This window comes from Scophthalmus maximus, chromosome 8 (genome assembly GCF_022379125.1).
Source record: "Scophthalmus maximus strain ysfricsl-2021 chromosome 8, ASM2237912v1, whole genome shotgun sequence".
In the NCBI taxonomy this organism is placed as follows: Eukaryota; Metazoa; Chordata; class Actinopteri; order Pleuronectiformes; family Scophthalmidae; genus Scophthalmus; species Scophthalmus maximus.
Window position 1 is genome coordinate 11339000 of NC_061522.1, and position 21422 is coordinate 11360421.

Sequence of the window (21422 nt, forward strand, 5' to 3'; positions counted from 1 at the left end):
AACTGTAAACAAATAGAATTTTATTCCACAATACAATATTCTCTGTAAAACCATTTGCACAAATCAATAAAAAAAATACAATCTTCTCTTTGTTATTCATGCGTTCACATTATTATGTACAACCAGTAAAATCTGTCAACGCTGTTGTCGTCGTCACACAGGTAGGAAAACAGAAGTGATTTTAAACCTACAAATTTAGTGCAACCACTCAATTTATACAACTGCTACAAAATTTGGCACAGTGAGTTTAAGACGAGCTTCTGCTAACAGGCTGGAAACGAGTGATTTACATTGAAAGAGAAGAAAATTCAACATTATTGAATATTCCCTGAGTTTAATTATGAATATACTCTTCCTTTTAAGCATGTGTCTTCTCACAGGACATCATGTGATTAGATGGTGAACAGAGAATTTGTGCCAAATGCAATGATTAAATTGTGTTCAAAAATAAATGCCTCATCGTTTAAAATCCCAGAACAACCTCCACGCAGACAGAATGCAAACATGATTCATATGAATCTTCATAAAATACTTTCATCATGTCTCAAACATGAAACAACACATTATCCAACATGGAGCCCTCTTAATGCAGGGATTTATTTTGGTTCTCTTTAAAAAGGCATAAAGGAGATACACCACACTATAAAACATTTGTAAATATAACAATACAGTATGTACATTCTAGCTTCACAGATGTATAAAAATACTAACTTGTACTTATTTGCAATCTCACACAATGCAGTTCTCTTTCATGAGCACAAAAGAAAACACTATTCTGTTTGACATCTGAATTAATATCAACATCTTAACTAAAATTAACCTCAATTTATTCAGGATTAAGATTAATTTAAGTTTCTGGCAGCTACATGGCGGACGAAGAGAGTGGTTGAGTATAAACAAAAGTATCTAACTGCCTTAGAAACAAGGACGCTGAGTGTGTCATACTGTATATAATGTAATAATTGTACATGTGGATGAGTTTAAGTGTGTGTGTGTGTGTGTGTGTGTGTGTGTGTGTGTGTGTGTGTGTGTTTGTGTCTGTGTTGTCCTACATAACAGCTTTAGCTTGAATCCAACAAACCAGATTCTCTTCACTTCAAAGAGACCAACACGAGACCTGGCTTTGGCTCAGTGAACCTAACAGATAGAGAGAGACGAGATAAGGTGGGTGACATGAACACAATGCACTTGTGTTTTGCATGTATATGTATGTATGTGTGTGTGTGTGTGTGTGTGTGTGTGTGTGTGTGTGTGTGTGTGTGTGTGTGTGTGTGTGTGTGTGTGTGTGTGTGTGTGTGTGTGTGTGTGTGTGTGTGTATACCTGTAGTGTTTGTTAGTGAGGTAGTCTATAACGGCGGGGCGGATGCGGGCCACGCCCCCCTGGCTGTGGTTCCCTCTTCCTGTGATGACTGAGAGCTGAGGTCGACACAGACCCTTCTCACAGTCTGGTGTAAGAAGTACGAAACAAACACACAAAACACAGCATAAAGTTAAAAGGAGAAGTAAACACAAACTTACACAAAAATAAAAATGCATTTAAAAAAAGGGGGCAAAAGCACAAACTTAGTAAATGTTGTTGTTTGGACATCCAGATCGTTCATACAGTCCAGATGTACATCACCTAACGATGTCGTCACTCACATCAGTTTTAAACATGATGTTGAGTTTGCTCGTCAAGAAGAAAGCTACACAGACTGTATTATGAGTTAAAAGATGGTGGGTTTTTGTCATGAAGACACAGGAGACTGTTGCGTTAAGCACATTCATGAAAAGAGTGCCCCAATGCTTGTGCAGTATTTGTCACCTGGAGCAGGAGAGCTGAGTTGAGATAGAGATGATAAATGTATTATGGTGATGTTATTCTGCAGCCTAAGAGTGTGGGGCAGGTCTGAGAGTGAAAACAGCTCATTATTAAATACCGGTGGTTTTGTCCAGTAAGACCTGAGCCAGGTGCTGCAGGGCCTCGCCCACATGTAGTCCATGGAGGTCCAGGATGTTCTGGGGCAGCAGCGACCTATTGACCCTCTCAAAAATCTGAACCGCTGCACGGTGATTGGCCTCACGCATCCGCTGGCCATGCATTTGTCCCTGAGAAAAAAGTTGATGCCAGTTAATTTACTCTTCAGCAGAGCATTTAACGCCATGAGTAAGACTTCACCATTACCACAAAATGTCTTCCCCCACCAGTTAGACTAAAGCTGACACATACAAAGTGCTTCACGGGTGAAAAAAGAGCTGAGAGATAGACACAACATTAAAATCAAACAGTCTGCCAAAGCCACTTGCCTGCTGTGCATAAAACGAGGCCACCTCTTTGCGCCCTTGCTTGTAGGCCTCAGCGGCCTTGGTAAAATTCTCTAGCTGTCGGCTCCTCTGCAGGCTGGCCTCGGCCCTGAAGTCGTCATATTCTGGGTCCTCCACATCCTGATAGTCAGTTAGGGTCGACTCGAGGGGCCTCTGCCTCTGACATATTAAAATGACAGAATGTGAGAGAAAATGTAAAAACTGTGTTTTTTCCTACTTTTAATGCACATATTTGAACTCTGTTTGTTCTGCTTTGTGGTAGTTTTCCTATTTGTGTATACATGAAAAATACACGCCTCTCTCCTCTGTGCACTGTACACGGTTTCATCCTAGATGTATTGACATTACAGAATACAATGGATATTTTACTACTTAGTGGCACACTTTTCCCTAAAGTTACACTGTTGTAATGTATTGTAGGTAAACACCTTTAGCTGTTAATAACTAAAGATGACAAATAAGTGCAAGGGTAAAGATACAGAGCTCAAGAGAGATTCTACATGAGAATAATTTAAACAAATCTTTAATTTGTTCTGTTCCACTGTGTGTTTCTCTCTCTGCCTGTATTTGTGAATACCTTTTCTCTCTCCTTGCTGGCTGCTCGGTGGTGGTCAGACCGAGGAGCCTCTGGGGCAACAACCGTCCTGACAGGTTCCTCCTCCAGTAGAGAGCGAAGAAACAGCTGAGTCTGCATCAGGCTGTAGCTACACGAGCATGAGCACACAGATATTAGTCAGGCGCATCAAAGGTTCTCTCACATTAGACAAAGATCTTTGATCCTCCTATCAAAAGAACAGGAACTGACTTCAGTGCATATCAGAACCTGTGTGCATTTACTATCTAGAATGGAAAATGAATGAGTTGTTCAACTGTTGCATCTGGATTAATGTGCTGCCTGGTCTTCTAAGAGAAGGTGGTGGAAGTGTGTAACGGTCTTAAAGATAAACTTGTGTCTTACTTGTGGTCTCTGAAGATGTCCTGGAGGAAATGCCTGTCAATGGTGGGGAACAGGGAGAACAGTTTGCTCTCTTTTAACAGGGTGGCGCCATCTCGCCGGTCGAGGTCCGCACGACTTTGTCTGGTCTGAAAGGAAAAGGGTAGGAAAGTGAAGGGTATCACTCAAGATGTCTGTGCGATAGAAATACTGATGTGTACAGGTGCGGTAGCTGTGTGCATTACCTTCTTCACATTCTCCTGCAAAGCCTGCTCCTCTTTGATGATATCCCTGAGAGAGACATGTGGACGCAACACATTCCAGTGGTCCATGAACGGCATCTGACCACGGGCCTCGGGTTGACCGTCCAGTGACGTGTAACTGTCGGCACTAATGAGGAACTGTCCTGGCTGTGTTCGCTCCTGTGGCCCAGGTTTGTCCACCTGAGAGTCACCCAAGTGTACTGAACCTGAACATACAAAGGGCTACATTTCAAGATTGTGGAACAAAAAGAAAATTATATTGTTCCTCGTAATAATCAAATCAATCAATAATTATTTTTTGGTATTTTTACATAATGTATCAATGTAACTGGGCATATTGCAGAATCAAAATGGCAGGCTATTAAAGTCATGCACACAGACACGCCCCAAAACAACATATCACACCACCTCCCGGGGGTGAAGTAGTAAGTCATTGCGTGTGTACTGATTTACAGGTATGTATGTATGCAACAGTATTAATCATATGCTGAGCAAATAGATAGATTTTAAGTTTGTGTTCCAAGCGTGTGTGTGTGTGTGTGTGTGTGTGCGTGTGTGTGTGTGATTGTGTGGACCTACTTTCCTGAAGCAAGTGGAATGAAAGAGTTGCTTGTCTCTGCCTTTCCTGTAAAAAATAAAACATTTACAGTCAACCTAACCAACAAGGACCAAATTTAAAGTCACACACAGAAAATCATAATATCAGAGCGGATTAACAGTCGATCCACTTTTGGTGCTAAAGTATCACTGCCGAGTGTTAAGGAACTCGCCTGGATTGTTTCCTTCCACTTCTGGTGGAGCAGTTTAGCCAGGTTCAGGTCCATCTGCACTGCATAGTCATCAGTGGAGCAGGTTTCTGAATATAGTGAAAACCATAGAGGACAGATACTGTCAGTTCCGAGTAGCAGAGAAGGATAAAGACAATTATTTTTTTTACTGGTTCAGTGACTGATTCATGAACAGCAAAGGCTGTGACTCAGTAAATAAGAGTCAGATCAGTTAACAGTGTTCTTTTGAAGATTGGGTTTAAACACTCGTGGCTTTTTAAGTGAATTGACAACACATCATACAACCTAGTCAATATGAACTACTTACTGAACATACTGACACATTATAGCACCAGTTGTGAAGGATTTATAGGCATCGAGCTGTGAGGTTACAATCACGTAAAAAAAGCCCACAGGCCCCCACAGCCAGTGTTTGGTTATTCAGTTGCGGGCTACTATAGAAACATGGCGGTGAAACATAGTGGCGTCTGTGGACGTTTCCAGTACATACACACTAATTAAAACATGATTATGAAGATAGTATTACATTTATGCCTATGGATTCCCCCTAAATCCTACACAACTGGTCCTCTAAGACTTGCATCGACATTTGAACATTCTGTGGTTTCAGTGTGATGCCTGTGTGTTAGTTACCTGGGTCTACTCCCACTGGACCAAACAGCTCCGTTAGCTGTAACGCCAGCTCAGTGGGTAGTTTCAGCTCCACACTTTGAATGTCCAGGTGTCGGCTCCTTCCCTCTCCCGCGTGCTTCCTTTCAGTCCTCTCCTCCCTCCTCTGCTTTTCCGCCATCTCCATCTCCTCCAGCTCGGCCTGCAGCAGCCGGTGAACCTCGTCCATGCTGGCAAGCTCGTCCTCGATCTCGGTCCGCCACTCTTCAACTATTACGCCGTCGCCTGGGCTCCCACCATAAGCGGCACCTCCTGGGTCAGGCTCTGCCATTATTTTGAGTTCAATTTTGTCTCTTTCTTTTGTGACTTTCTGCAGAATTTGTTCTGTTTGAGGAGTTTTTTCAGAGTGTGCGGTTGTATCCGGCTGGTCAGCTTCACCTTCAAAACTTGGTAATTCAGAAATAGTGATGCTCTCATTTGACCCACTAACTGATCCAGATGTAGACTGCTGAGTCCCCTCCTCAAATCCAGCTGCCCCTGCGTTTGACACGTCTTCAGGGTGGCACACATCTAACACAGTAGTACATAACCTGGTTTCTACAACTTGCCCTAAAGCTCCAAAGAGACTGGATGTGTTCTGGTCACCTTCCCTTCGAACACCACCCTCCTCCTCATCCTCATCTTTAAAGAACCTCTCTCCAGAGTCAAGCAGCAGGTTCGTGGTCCATTCCAGGTCCTGATGGCATTTGTCATAAAGATCTTCTAATGTATCAAAATGAACTAGTTTAAAATGACGACTTAGAATGCATAAGCTCTGGAGCCGGTCTTGAGCTCCTCCGAGATCTTTCTCCTCCACTTGTGTGCCTTTCTCATGCACCACACGGTAGGTAACCTCTTTCTGGCAAAAGGGGTGAACGGCAACAGCTGCAAAATCTGCAGAGGCCCGCTCCGGCACAAAGCGAAATGAGTCACCATGCAAGACTGTGAAGTCACTGGAGTGGCTGCACGCAGTGAGGATTGTATCATCTGGGCTGTCCTGACGATTGAGACGCCAAAGACGGGCAAAGTCTTGAGGCTCTGTCTGGGTGAAGCAGCCCCCGTCCTCTGGAGAAAAAGTGGGAGAAGGAGGCTGCGCATGTGCCTCAGATTTGGACTCTGTGAACGGGTCAATGTCTGGTTTAACGTTACAGCTAGAATTAGAGCTAGGTTTGACTTCTGTGTTAATGCTATTCTGACCACTGTCTATGTTTTGGGCTGTGCTATTGGGGGATTCAGGAGTATTCAATGAAGAACCAGGACAGTTTTGAGTGAAGGTGAGGGCGAGCTTGCACTGCTTCCCGGATCTGCGACCCTGACGCTGCTTTCTCTCCTGACTGCCTCCACTGAGAGTGCTGCCTTCTTTTTCCAAAGAGCCCTCACACATTGGACTCTGACACACCTCACTAATGAGGCTGACATCAGCCTCAGTTCCAGACTCTCTGCCCTCCTCTGTGCAGCTACTACTGTCCCTATCACCAGTCTCTGTACCAACATCACCTTCAGTATTGTGGCTCCCCACCCCATCATGGCATATATTTGTTTCTGTGGCAGGATTTGTACAGTTGGTTGTTGCTCTGACATTGTCCGACACATGGTCATCCCTTCCTGTTGTACTACTCGCTTCTGTTTCACTTTTAAGTTCCTCTCCATTATCAATTCTCGATTTCCTGACCCTGCAAGAGTCAGCTGGCTTCCAGTCCAACACGCAGTCAGGCAGTTCACCTCTGCTGTTGTTAAACCTGTTCAAGTTTTCTCTCTCTTCACTGTAAGATTTACTGCCTCCGGCCTCCAATTCTTTGAGCATTTCCTCTTCAGAGCTTAAGGAAAGGGAGGAAGAATGGGAAGAGCTGGTCTGAAAGGCAGCTACACCGGTCTGAATCAGATCAAGAAGCTTCTGAAACTCGGTTACATCTGGCTGCACTTTGATTTTATTTTCATTAGACGCACCCTCAGCTTCCTTCCGATTTGATTCTTTGTGCCTTTCTCTTGTCCTCATCTGTCGTTGATCGAGGGATCCTTCAGATGGCCAGTCTCCTACAAAATCCAACATTTTAGGCATTCCCTTTTCTTCCTCGACCCTCAAGACATCAACTCCTTCTGCTTCCTCTTCTGTCTTTTCTCTATCCTTTGCCTCACTCACTGATAGGTTGGCATCTTTCACCAGATCTGCAGGCTCCATCTTGTCAAATCCAGACCTCCTGCTTGGCCTTTCTCTCCGTACCCTCTGTCCAATAGACTCAGAGAAAGCCGCCGATATTTCTTCCCCTCTCTGATCTTCATTCATCACTGATTCCACAATACAGTCTGGGATTATTTGATCTATTGGATTATTCTGCTGTAACTCAGCATCCAATTCAGAATTAAGTTCTCCCAAATACATTTCCTCGTCCATCTCAGGGGTTTCTGCGGGTCTTCCAGCAGGCTGGAAATTAAGCGACTCTGTAGATTTGTGGGTGCCATCTTCCAGGTTTCCCACTTCACAAGAGGAACGACCAATGGATGACACATCAGGAAGAGAGGAAAACAGCTGAGATCGGGATTTCTTACAGCTCTCAGTTAACCCAGGTTCAACTACCAGATCAGGACAAGGTGTTTCAGAGGACACCAGCCTAGATGGGGAAAAAAGGATATGAATGGTACTACTGCAATAAACAATCAGGTGTGAGAAACACTGGTCCATAGTGGACAATCATTTCTTAGAAATATATGGAATTTGGTTAACACTCTTGTCTCACTCATACATCAAGATTTGATATTCATCTTCATTTATTTTAACCAAACTGACTGATTCATTTTAAAACTATTACTAATACTGCATTTCTAAATATTTCTGTGATAACTGAAACGAGAGAGGAGAATTCTCTCAATTACTGGTGATAAACACTGGATTTTCACTTTCAAAAAATATATTCTAAAATATGACAAAATAATGTTGTACATGACCACAATTCAACACAGATGAATTAAAACTAGATCTGTATTGAGACAAAAATTGTGAATGAAACTCACCGAGAGTTGTTTTTCTCCAGATGGGGATGCTGTTTCCACTCAGGCATGTGTGAACCCATAATAGACTGCACTGTGACGAAGCGCTCATATCCAAAAAGCATGCGGCGAATTGTTTCCACTGGCACATTATGTGTGTTGCGTCTGCACATGCATGTAGACAGAACAAAACAAACAGATAAAAGGAGACAAATCAGGATCTTCAAACACTGAACATAAACAAAATGATTTAATATTTTTGATCAAAAACAGATACTACTGTAATTCCTCTCCCTCTCTCACCTTTCCAGTTCTCGGGGCTTGTTCTTCCACCAAGTGTCCGGCTCTCGGAACAGCACTTTGTATCCATGTTTCAGCGCCTAGGACAGATATTTGCAGTTCATGAAAATATTTGTGTGAACTGTGTCCAGAAACCTTACTCAAAAAAAAGGTTATAATGAGAGTAAGTGTTTACATTTTTCATCAAGATGATCACAAGGTAAATCAAATTACTGTAATAATCACATTGTAAAGTACATTTAAATTAATGAGGAGGCAGTTTTTCACACAGGGTTGATGTTGGTCTTACCATTGCCCGACCCATTTACAGTGTCATGCATTCTCTGGATTATCTCTTCTCCAGAGGAATTAGTTCAACAGCAAAAAAAATAATCACATGAGATTTGTTACTGTGCTGGATGAACTGCTCCCGAGCAAACTGACCTGAACCACATAGGGTTTCATCTCCCAGCCCTGCATGTTGGTATTGTCAATTATGATGGGATTAGTGCCCCTGTCAAAGGCTTCCTTGGCTATGGGATAACGTTTTCATAGGAGACAACACAAGAGAAACAAAACATTTGTTGTGTGAATACAAGTGGGGGTCAAACAGATTGCAATCAATTACAAAGATAAAAAAAACAAACACAGGAATGATTACTAGATAATGCTGCGTCACTTCTTATCAAAGCTGTGTTTGTGTGTGTTTGAGTGTGTGTTATTTACCTCGTTTGTGATTCCACTCGTGGGCCTCCCCCAGAGCGGTGGGGTCAAACTGATATAGTCCAAGGCGCGCAAAATAGTCATCAGTGCATAGTATAACTCCACCCGGGTTATGCTCTAACATGGCTCTGCAGAAAGAGGACACACAGGCCTGTCACGATAACTACTTTTTTTGCACGACATTTTGTCCCAGAAATGATTGCGATGAACAATATTATCGTCATTATAAGACCATTTTTACTGAATACTGAATCATGTGAGCTTGCAGTATATGCCTTTTGGTCGTTGCACGTGCAATTTCAACATGATTTGCGTTGCTGCTGAGAGAAATGTTATCCAAAGTTTAGGTCCAGACAAAACGAGCAATTTGAAGACATGGTGCCTTTAGAAAAATACTAAGAAATACGAATTTGAATGTTGTAGGCCAAACCAGTAAAAGATTAATCATACGACAAGAACAGATGAGAGGATTGAAGTAGCAAAACTTGCTGGACTATTGTTGACATTCATTCTTATTTGAACAAACAAGCATGTAGACACAATGGCTATTATTGAGGTCAATAAAAATGATTGAGTTCATATTCATGTATAGTACGATAAGTTGATAACGTGACCGGCTTAGACACACACACGCACACACGTGTCGTGTCTGTGACTTTCTTAGCTTGTTAAAAACAAAACGAAAGTATCAGAATGTTGTCAAACCAGATGATTACATTACAGTAGATTGTTGTTTCTTATCACGAGGCTGTGTGCATGAGCTGCATCTTTGATAACAAAGCAAACTGTACTACTAACGACACACATTACAAGAGAGCACAGCATATTGCTATTCAGAGATCCCAAAAAATACCTTGCCAATGATGTCTTGCCAGATCCTGGAGCACCACGTAGCATCACAAGCACATTCCCTTCCAAACGAAGCCTACTTTGCTGAGCAGGGGGTTGAGCAGCAGACAGGGCCCAGGACTTTGGAATAGTTGCTGAAGGCTTGAGAGGCGCTTGACTGGCAGGAGCATGACTCAGCCAGGGAGAGGCGTGCATAGTTTGGCTGGGCCAGGTGGAAGGTATCTGAGCCACAGGGGTAATGAAGGTTGGAGCCTGGCTTCCATGGATACGGGGAGAAAAAACTGGTGCCCCCAGGTTCCAGGGTGATGACACGTAGCCGAGTTTCTCACGATTAAACACCTTAGATCTCGCTCCACCAACCATCGCATCAGAGGGCATGGCCCCTGCTCTCTCTGAAAGACCGTGTGACGGGTCTTGTTTCTTATACACCTGGAAAGCTGAGGGACGCCCTGATGCTGCCAGGTCCAAAGGAGGTTTCGGCTTGTCTGCAGGAGTTTCTTTCAACAGATGAGTGAAATCCACCAGTAACTGCTGCCCCACGGCCGTCTCCTCATTCCACGAGGTGAGGTGGTCCAGTGGAGAGGAAGCAGACAATTGCTCTCCCAAGTCTCCCACTGTGCACGGCTGCTCAGTAGAGGGTCCTCTGGATCTCGACTTCAGGCTGGACTGAAGCAGCTCAGGGAGCGGCTGCTGGGGAAATGGTGGTGGAGGGAAAGAAGACAGGGATACACCAGCAGATAAATACTGGCTGCTGTGGTGCTCCTCCGTAGCATCTCGCTTCGCAGTCAGTGTCTCTAGCTCCTGATCGATTAGTAGGTCCAGCTCCTCAGACAGGAGGTTGGTAGAGGGAGGAGGGGAGGTCTGATGCGATGGTTTGGAGGAGTCGGGGTCTGGTCCAGGTCCAGGTAAGTGTCGGGGGCTGAGCAGGACTGCCGCAGTGCGCTCAAAGCCAGAGACTGCAGAAGGGGCTGCAACTTCAGCAGCCACTGATAGCTCCAAGAGGGAGTCCATCGCATTTTCAACTAGGACACAAAGAGGGTAAACAAACAAACAAAAAGGAGTGAAATTTTCAATCTTAGAATATCTAACTTTTATATTGCATGATTCATGCCATTATAATGCAGTTGATAGGAATGTGGATTGGTCCTCTCACACAGAACAATAATGTTTACCTTTTTAGACATACGATTATAAGGGCAGGAATAATGGCGACACACCAGTCTTTTAAAAGACAGAAAGGTGTAACTTAATGTAAAGTTCTCTTTTGAAAACGTATAAGGTCAAAAGTTTCTGAGCTGCTTCACAGTCTCGTGCAGGTCTGATACTGTCAGTCTCCTCGGTGTAGGTTTGTGAAATCTTGGTCACTTTAGCTCAACTCCTGTTGAATTTGATGTGCCACATAGAGACATCTGACTTGTCTGACTTGTTTGCACTTAGGGAAGCAGTTGGGTAACACTCACTGTACAAGTTGTTCCATCACATCGTGTGTCTTTCAAACGTATCGGTGCTGCAGTTCATCTACGCGGACACAACAGGTGGACGACGGTGAGCGGGGAGGGACAGTTTTGAGTGACAGTCCGTGATACTCACGAGACCTTCACAGTGCAGGAATCGAATGCGGTGCAACGCTTCAACACTTGTCAGAAACACACCTGCTAACAAGCTACCGAGCTAACTGCTCAGCCAAGTTAACCTACCTTTGAAGTCGCACTCGGACAGCACGATGTAGATGACGTCGGGGTCCAAGCAAGAAAACATCTCCTGCATGTTTTGAACGACCTCCTCCTTGGTGGTCGAGCCGGGCAGCGAGTCGCTGGCTTGGAAGTTGTGCGCCATGGCACCGTCGTATCCCTGGTGGAGTCGGTGACCCGCGGTGGGGCCGAGGCTTCCGCCCTCCGCCGGTGGCCCGCCGGGGACCCTGGCCGGGCTCTGGCCGTTCTTCTTTCTCCGGGGCATTCCGTGGCCGAGACGTCGCTGCCGGTCGCTGTCATTAGTGGCTACACGGAGCTAACTAAGTAGCCGAGGGAGCTCCGGAGGAACGACCCAGAGCTGATAACATGCCGCTGTAGTGTCGGTACGGAAGGTTGTGATATCTGAACAGCACTCCAAGTGGTGGGAACACTCAGAGCCCGGCACCGGAAACCAAGACGGCGATTTTCAAAATAAAACACAGGTGTCTGAACTGCCGGTTGATGTTTTACTTGGATGTCTGATCTTCACCTTGCAGATTGATGAACATGAAAGAGTTTGACACTAGACTGCTGTTTACACATTCACCTCAGGTTTCTTTGACAATTTTAACTGCACAAATATTTTTTATATCCTAATTCGAATTTATTCTTTCATTTTTAGCTTATTTATTGTTTCTAGTTGTATAGAAGTTTATGTATGTATATACATAACATATAGCTGTAAATACGGTGTCTTATACCTACCTTGTGTCTCTGTGTGTAAGTGATACTGTGTAATATATGGTATTGCTGCTGGAAAGACTGCAATTTCCCTTTGGATGAACACATCTATCTATCTATCTATCTATCTATCTATTTATATATCTATCTAAAGAGGAAAAGTATATCTGTGTTCTACTTAAATCTCAGTGTGGGCATATAATCTTATGTACAAACAGTATGGAAGATAATTAGGACCAGATATAAGGAAAACTTAATGAAAAGAAAACATTTCAAGACCCGACGGACTCCTGTAGCAGAAAAAAACCCACAACTGGGAAATGTCAAATACTGCCAATAAAGATATAGTAGTATTTTATATATTACTAGGAAATAAAAATGTCAGTGTAAAATTATTGGTAGCAGGAATAAGTGTTGGATGACCATCACTTCAGCCATTTAAAATAAAATGTACCGGCCACATCTACTTTAATTATGATGTGGCGATGAATAATATTAGCATTAATATACTGTTTAAGTTTTTTTCCCTCTATCTACACGACACAAAAACAGAAAGTGTCATTATTCATTGACAATGTGAATTTCTAATCCTACCGTGTGGTGAAGAAACAGAAAGATGAAAGAAGCCGTTTATTCCTCCCGCCATGTATTTGTCAGTGCAGTACTCCTAAGAGACCGAGGGGGGCGCTCTGCACCCAGTCTTCGCACAGACAGCGCCGACTGAACGGACTGAGAGCTTTGTGCCGAAAACTCAACCCAACCTGTGTCAGACTAATGAATTAAAACGGCCTACTTGAGAGGTAAATACTAGCGACGAGGCGCCTGGAAACGATTTCGGGGGTTTTAGCAGCAGTTGTACGTGTGGAAACAGATTCGTTTTGCATTTGCTGGGGTGTTGAAAATGCTCCGTGGGGGCAAGTTGGTGGTGAGAGGAGGGTTCAGGGCGACGGCGGCGACAGCAGCAGCAGCCCTCCTTCGCCCGTGAACTAGCGGCAGTGCGGAGCGATGCGTTGAAGTTGAGAAAAGACAGTAACAAGTAAATAAGCTTCGTTTTTAAACTTTGCAAAGTAGTTGCATTTGTCGAAAAGCACAGCGACAGAGCACGAGCGCGGCCGTTGGAGGCAGAGATCATGAGATACTTCACTTCCTCTGTGATTGCCTGTAGAGATGTGATGGGTACCAGAGTAGTTTGCGGCCTAGGCTAAGTGTGCTAACCAGCTAGCCTGCACGGCTATCGTGTGTTAGCCGTTCGCTGCTAACACGACTTCCTTCCCGCAAAATGTTAGCCGCTAGCTAATGATGTTCGCACTGCAACTAGCTAGCTCATTCGATAACCTGTGACAGTAGACACACACCAGCGGCTCTCGTTGTTCCAGAAGTGGTTCCTCGGCAACGCGGTGGTTCAAATACCCGCGAGGACACCGAGGAGACACTTGAGCGCGTTTGCGCAGCTGTACGGTGTTCGCGATTAGACATTTACGGGGAAAAAAATATGGAGCTGATTTTTTTTAGCTGGGGTCCTTTAGCATACAAGCTAATCGTATGCACAGTGCTGCATGAACGGCGGCTTTCTGCTAGAAAAGTTCCCCGGACCAGAATGTCGATACAAGTTGACGCACGGTTTTGGCGATTTTAGCGGACGAAATTGGCGGTTGGCGAATGCGCACGGTGCTTAAGACGATGTTTTTGGTGCGTGCGGTAGCATGGTGGTGTTGAACTTTTGTTTTCCGACCCATAGAGGCCAGTAGAAGACCGTGTGAACTGTACGCCGACAAGCATGGAGTTCCCGCAGCAGCAGCAGCAGCGACCGGCGGGGGACGTGCAGATCACCTACCCGCCCGGAGTGAAAGAGATCACGGACAGAATCAGCAACGACGAGGTGGTCAAACGGTTGAAGGTACGTCGATGGCGTCCGTTGCTGCGAAGAGGCGGTTGTCCTACAAGCTCCCGAGCCTCAGTGTCCGGCCCCTGGCACGGGGCCGACCCCTTCTAACTTTCTCTCTATGGTGCCTTAAGTAAGAGGAGGCCCCTGGCTTCCCTCCGTCACGACTGCAACACTCACAATCACACTGTCACCACCAGAGTATTATGATGTTGCTCATGCTTAGTTTGAGATGATTATGAAATGGTATTCATGAATGGTAAAGGCTTCAACCTGTCAAGCCTGTTATAAGCGCGTTGAGGGGACAGCCCTTAAGACTTGACACCTTTCACTGTGAAGCTATTTGTGCTGCACGGTAACAAAACAAAGATTCATGTTTGAGAAAGTTTGAAGAAAACATGTGCACTCACGGAAAAGATTATAACCAAGATGGATTGAACATCAGCAGGACTCAATTACATGTTATTCGTATTGCACCAAATCACAACATACATTATGTCAAGGCACTTTACACTGTAAGTCCAGACAATGCAATATTACAGAAAACTCCAACAGCTCCCACAGTGAGCGAGCACGTGGCGACTGTGGAGAACAAAACAAAAAACTTTTAATGGGAAGAAATTTCTATCCAGTTGGGGTGAGAGGAGGGAGAAGAGGGAGAGCCCAGGAACATTTGGATAACTGTAGGTTTCAGCTCCATCAGACTGGTTCTTATAATGACATAATTATACTGACACTTATAAAACTATTTTAGTTGTGTTCACTTTAGTTTGTCACCCATCGGTATTTAATATATGATATGCGAGTGCCCTGAAATTTGAATCCTAACTTCAAATGGAAAATAGAGCCTGGCCGACACAGACTAATGATACAGAATAATGGTAAAAAAAAAACATGCTTGTGGTAATTTTAAAAATATTTCATCACATAGTCTGTCTTGATTCCATTGTTTACATACATTTGCAGCATTTGTAGCCCAGTACCATGACAGCTGAGCAGACAGTTGTCCAAAGGGTCAAAAGGTGATTTCACGTTTGGTTGCTCACTAGTTCGTAAAATACTTTGCTGGAAAGTTAATAAACAATGACCCCAGTGTTTTCCCTTTTCAATTCAATCAACTCTAATGAATGTCGTCAATACCAGTTTTGAATGGGGGCTGACAAGACAGTGTACACTACAGGGTTTTCACTAAAAATACTGAGGCTACATCCACGTTACCACTTGTTCTTTTTAAAACGCATCACTGCTCCTACATATACGACTCCCTGGCAGCGCTGTGTTATGGACGGGCTAAAAAGGCGCCTGAAAGGGAGGGGTTTGAAAATGCCTGGGCTGCATTGTAGAATGGATGGGCAAAAGCAGAGACTTTTGGAGATGATGACATAGTCACCCACATTCGCTTCTTGGTTGGTTGTTATCAGTCACGACTCGACCACTAACGGTGAAGACGAAACGTAATTACTTTATAAGTAAAAGTTCTATCTCCTCATCGACCCCAGAGAAGTGCAGCTTAATTTTCACCACTGTTGTTTGTCGTGTATAGTATTTTCTGGAACTAAGTACCCAATTGCAGAGTAGATGATCTGCCTCCTGTTTACACTGGTACGCACATGCTCAGTGTCATAAATGGTCACATGATATTTATTTTCAGGTGTGTTAGTATGGAGGTGGATACTGATACAGAGCTCAAACATTTGTTTCAGTTTTAAAACGGAAACGTGGTAGTACGAATGTAGCCTGAGACTATGAAAACCGTGAGAGTAAACCACGACAGTTACGTTCAAAGTGTTCAGGTGATATTCGACAGCTGACAGATGACAGCTGGTATAGCTTAGTGGGTTACACCGATGACATTGGTACACACGGTCAGGGTTCGATTCCATGTCATCCCAGAGTGGACCCTTGGGGAAGGTCCTTAATGCTTCCTGCCTTGATGACTGTAAGTCGATTTGGACCAAAGGGCCAGCAAAATTCATGTAATGTAATAATTATCTGCAAGTTCCTTATCAACCTACTTTATGGCTCTATCCTGTACACAAGCACATGTGTACATGACATTGCAAGTCTGTTTGTCCAAGAAGTGGAATCCCTATTTTTCCTTGTCTGATTCGAGGGCCTTAGGACAGAGGGTGTATGTTGCACAGAGTTTTAAGCTACAAAACTGACTTAACTTAACTTACTGACTTGATTTTTAAAAAATAATGTATGCATATATTACAGAAAGTAGTACTTTTATCAAACTCATTTATTAATGATTTACAAAATTGAAGTCATTATTGACTTTTACACACGCGCGGGGGCTCAGTGCAGCAACCAGACAGATTGCATACACATACTCAAGATATCTTGAAGTTTGTATTGCTTTACTTCTGGTGTGCCGGTATGTTTCTGACCACCCTGTTAAAGGAAATGGTTGTCAAGTTATAGTTTATCAGATAATATCAGAGCTGCTGGAATGAATTATATCATTAAATTGTGGGACGAATTTTGTTGAAAATTTTGCAGTTTGTATATATATTTTCTGACAGAACTAAAATTTTGTATAAAAAGGTGTTTCCCACAGGTTGACCACTTATTTGGTGCTGAGGGTTCATAGTTACAGGCATACTCTGCAGCTCATCAGGCCCACACACTCAGTTCTGTAGTCTTCACTGTCTTCGTGGGCTGTGCTGTGACTGTTTAGGCCAGCGGAGGTGGGTTTGTCTGTGTGTAGGAGTGAGTGTGGTGCTCTGCAGTTTGCCGGAGCTGTTGGCCCATCCCCCACCCCAGCTGGCTGCCTGGCTGTTCAGCCAGCTCCACTGCTATTCTTTACCTCTCCCCCTCACACACACACACACACACACACGGCTTGATGCTTACTTTTCCCCCCAAGGAGAACACGTGATACTGTTAATGAAAACGCATCAAACAATTTGGTGTTTTTTTTAATAAAGGAATACAAGGAGAAATTTAGCAAATTGAATACAGTTCATCTAAATCTACAATTAGATAAGGTTTTCATTATTTCTGCTTTAACACCTCCAGTAATTCTTAGTTGTAAATTTCTAAAAGAAAGTCTGCTCAGTCCATTTACACCACAGTCATTGATTTAGACAGCAGGGATATCTGAAGTCCAGTTTTTATAAGCAGGTCTTCTTCTGACCCCCTTTGAGCTCATCCAGCAGTCTACAGCAGGACAGGGATCAAAAGTCTCTGCTGAAGTCCCCTTTAAGCTGATGAAGTCTCATCCCTGTTCTCTGGCTCTGTGGGTTCTGTCACATCCGCTCTTCTGAAGTAATGAATAACCGTGTTAATGCTTTGCTTTCGTTGCTAGCTAAACCAGCCACATGTTTTCATCTTTTCTCTACAAACAAGCTCGTAGTAAAGTGACTTATAACTGAAGTGAACTATAGTGTGCTCTGGATAATTTGCTTGAATGGGAATATCAGTGTGAAAAGTTTGTATCCAACTTTTTATATTGTTTCTTCATTGTTCGTTCTTGGAGCATCACCATCTAATCGCAATCAATTGCTGTATCAACAAAACTTGATCCAGTACTCCAAGATGGCACCCCATTCATTTCAACAAATGTTGCCCCCTGGGTGCTTCTGCTGAAAATGTTTTTTTATGCTTCAGTGTCTAGGGGACCATGGAGCTTGTTCATAAGAGGCTTTCTGTCCTTCTTGTTCGCATACGTGGTTCAAAATATAGCCACCAGGCCAATATAGGATTATTCAAAGGGGTACTAATTGGATCACCTTTCCCAGACGTATCGTATCGGCATTTATGTTTGCCTTTATACACATATGAAAACTTTTATTCAACAGAATAAACAGAGATGAGGTTTCCTCCTGTTAAAGAGACTTTTTTTCTCTCCACAGTCCACAGCTCATTGAAGGAACTGTTGGTTGTTTTCTCTGTCATATTTGTAAGGCCTCGACCTTGCTATGTAAAGTGCCTTGAGATAATGTGTGTATGTTGTGATATGGCGTTATACAAATTAAAATTGAATTTAAAATGATTAAAAAGAAACTAGCTGTTTGACTTGGCGTCAGCCAGCAATGCGAGTGGAGCCTCTTTGGTTTGAAAAATGGTTGCTAACTTCTTTTTGAAATGGCATTTTCCATCTCGAGCACTGCTGTTGTAATTTTAGTATTTCATGCCAGAGATGGAGAGGCTGCCCATATCCTGTGCAAGCCTTCTGCCAGATCAGCTTTATACTAATACATCTTTCTCCTCAAGCAAATTACAAAATGCAAAGGCTACTGGACAACTCGATTTTCTTAACGTTGAGCCGTAAAATATTTTACTTTTAATTCTGGCCTCTCAAGATGGGTCCCATCTCACCCTCCTCTTGTTGCTCTGTTTCAAAGATGGTGGTGAAGACCTACATGGACATGGATCAAGACTCGGAAGAGGAGAAGCAGCAGTATCTCAGCCTGGCGCTCCATCTTGCCTCAGAGTTCTTCCTTAGGAACCCAAATAAAGATGTACGGCTACTGGTGGCTTGTTGTTTGGCTGACATCTTCAGGATCTATGCTCCTGAGGCTCCCTACACCTCCCACGACAAACTCAAGGTTAGGAACTGAGTAACTGTATTGAATTGTCCATTAACTGACTCATCCCTAATCCCATGGAAATATTACTCAGAAGCATTCCAAGCTTTAGAGTTAAAATCACATCTCTACAGATTTTATGTTTTTAACACAAGCATGGAGATAAAAAAATTTGCTTTAATCTTCAGTTGACAATCCCATGAAAATGGAGATATTGTTGCTTTTTTGATGTGTGATCAACCTTGTCACAAATCAGCTGTTTCTTCTTCTTTTTTTTGAGCCTTCATAAATGTTTTTAGTTACAGTTACACAGTCATTTGTTTTACTGTCTTTTCTCCAGGACATCTTCCTGTTCATCACCAGACAGTTGAAGGGGCTAGAAGACACCAAGAGTCCTCAGTTCAACAGATACTTCTACCTGCTGGAAGTAAGAGGAGCTAAAGAGGGGATACTTGTGATACATACTACTTGTGTCTAGATGTGAAGCAGTTGCCAAATAATCTGCAACTATTTTGACAATCCAATAATTAATACATTTCAAGCTAAAAATTATTCAAGGCTACAAATTCTCATTGTCCAGTTTGTCAAATGGACGGATGAGCTATTTCATGTCGAGAAATAGCATAGGAATTTTGAGAAGTTGTTATTGGCACTATTTAAAAAAAAAAAAAAATTGGGGCATTTCACTGACCAAACAATTAATTAATCAAATAAGTTAGCATGGAAATTGCTAGTGATAATGATAATCATTTTATCATTATTTGCTGTTATACTCATGTTTTATGCATTGTTGTTTAAAGTGAAACTTCACTGAATTTCTGACAGCAGAAACATTTTCCGTTTCTGTAGAACCTGGCATGGGTGAAGTCATACAACATATGTTTTGAGCTGGAGGACTGCAACGAGATCTTCATCCAGCTTTTCAAAACACTCTTCTCTGTCATCAAGTAAGGCCCTTGTTATCTGCTGCTCCTTTTGTTTCCTTTCTCTCTATTCATATCTGATACCCCCACCTCATTTTCCTTTCACACTCTAAAATGTTACTGTTTATCAGACCGTATGTTCTTCCACTGTCACTGGGGTTGTCCTTGAATCTGTCATATGCCTCCTTTTTTACAGCTGATAATAACATGTTTCACTTACCTACAATCATGCACAATGAAATGTTCTATTAGAGCATGCAAACTTGATTTAATTTATGTATGTATTAGGGCTGGGGACTAATTTTCCTCTGTTACGATTACTGAACAATATCCTATTAAAAACACTTGTGGACAAGATTCCAAGGTTTTAGAACATCCAAGTATTTGTTTGCAAAATTAAGAATGTCCAACTATAATGTGCTCTATTTCACGTCTTGTTGTTTTCAAAATAATTCATATTTTATGTAGCTCTAAATGGACCTAAAACATTTATGGCTTGTCATATTTCACTTGGGCAGGGAGTGACATTGTTGTAATAAATCCCTTATAATACACTCTGCAGGTTTATCTACTTCAGACTTTGGGCGTGTCGTAGCAATCTTTGGGAGTTTTGGTGATAATACTTTGGTAGACCCCTGTATGAAAAATGGAAATTTTCAAAGATGTTAATGACTAAAATTAGGTCAGTTGTTGAGTAATAATGTTGGTTTTAGTTACTTTTTGATTAATCACCCAGCCCTAGTATGTATGATGTGAATCTATATAGTTACAACTAAAGCCATTTTTAACACCATGTGTAGGCGGAGGGTTATAATTAATAACTGATTGTTATCTTTAATTCATCAGTTTTTCTTTCTCGATTTATCAGGAAACCTTCATGCGCAAGATGTCCTCGTCTCAGTCTCTGTCTTTCTTTCTCAACAGTAACAGCCATAACCAGAAAGTTCAGATGCACATGATGGATCTGATGAGTTCTATCATCATGGAGGGGGACGGAGTCACACAGGAGCTGCTGGATACCATCCTCATTAACCTCATCCCTGCACACAAGGTAAGAAATGTGCAGACACACTCAGATGTATAACTTCATTATAAAATTATTTTTTTTGCATTGTTGTTTTTTGGGGTATATCTTTTAAATATCACAGAATTGTTGAAAAACATTTAATAAAATATCAGTAAACACATACCATTGACCAGCCACAACATTAAAGACAGTTACCAGTTTTAACATTGTGGCTGATTTGTATTCTGCAACTCTGCATTAAAATGAGATTATAAAATTACAAAGTTTACCACAAAAACTGTTTATTATTTTTTTAATTACTTTGAGAGACTTGGGCTTCTTTCCTATTACTTTTTTTTGCTTTCTGTTAATAAACCTTTCCTTCTCTGAGCTCAAGTCCCTTATGACTCTACATTTTAATAAATTGTGTCTATTTGGAGAAAAAAAACACAACTTTCTGTTTCCTGATGAAAGTCTGTTTTGGAAAAATTGACAACAATGAGCCTTGCCTAGTTTTCAACCACTTTCGACTGATGTCATATTTAACATAGTCTACCTCACCTGATGTGTCTCACGCGGCATTCTCCTCCCCCTCCGCTAGCTGACAGTCAACATTTTCAAAGTCACCTTTGTTGTGGAAAACACATTAAAATGGCAAGATTTGCCTCTTCCAATCAAACAGTTGACATACACCTTTTACAGTTGTTGCTGCCTTTTGTTTGTGGGGAATTAGCCATTTTAATTACTTTGATTACCTCACAACATGCTAATGTTAACCACCAAAACAAGTTCACTATTTTTCAGTGGCACCTGAATTGTCAACACTGAATCCCAAGATAATTGTGATTGGTTTAAATAAATGCACACAAGCCACAAAAAATGATCTCTCCAG

General features: G+C 42.5%; 2 protein-coding genes across 5 annotated transcripts in view; one reads left to right on the forward strand and one right to left on the reverse strand.

Annotated features, from left to right (window-relative positions):
- Positions 1–13031, reverse strand: n4bp2 (NEDD4 binding protein 2). The gene is made up of 16 exons (XM_035636116.2): positions 11471–13031; positions 9778–10795; positions 8928–9052; positions 8646–8734; positions 8226–8302; positions 7947–8087; positions 4923–7546; positions 4272–4357; positions 4081–4126; positions 3484–3707; positions 3263–3387; positions 2882–3008; positions 2287–2463; positions 1920–2088; positions 1322–1445; positions 1–1137 (listed from the first exon to the last, which is right to left on the reverse strand). Exons 1-16 carry the CDS (start codon positions 11727–11729, stop codon positions 1092–1094), a joined length of 5457 nt encoding a protein of 1818 aa, XP_035492009.2. The 5' UTR covers positions 11730–13031; the 3' UTR covers positions 1–1091.
- The window catches only part of pds5a (PDS5 cohesin associated factor A), a 20990-nt gene continuing 12415 nt past the window's right edge, over positions 12848–21422 (forward strand). For 3 of the 4 annotated variants that reach the window (XM_035636118.2, XM_035636119.2, XM_047334062.1), the window contains exons 1-6: positions 13082–13220; positions 13923–14081; positions 18419–18622; positions 18942–19028; positions 19451–19548; positions 20449–20575. In XM_035636118.2, coding sequence (XP_035492011.2) covers positions 13962–14081; positions 18419–18622; positions 18942–19028; positions 19451–19548; positions 20449–20575 — 636 coding nt within the window. In that variant the 5' untranslated portion in view covers positions 13082–13220; positions 13923–13961. Of the gene's footprint in view, positions 12985–13081; positions 13221–13922; positions 14082–18418; positions 18623–18941; positions 19029–19450; positions 19549–20448; positions 20576–21422 lie in introns of those variants that run through there. The other variant, XM_035636117.2, reaches the window with a different exon arrangement.

Bases quoted from the DNA above. Each gene is read 5' to 3' on its own strand.
- n4bp2 (XM_035636116.2), bottom strand. From the start codon at position 11,729: ATGCCCCGGAGAAAGAAGAACGGCCAGAGCCCGGCCAGGGTCCCCGGC. The intron at 8,088-8,225 runs GTGAGAGAGGGA...ATGCATGTGCAG, and splicing joins AAGCCCCGAGAACTGGAAAG to ACGCAACACACATAATGTGC. The intron at 3,009-3,262 runs GTAAGACACAAG...ATGCTCGTGTAG, and splicing joins GACATCTTCAGAGACCACAA to CTACAGCCTGATGCAGACTC.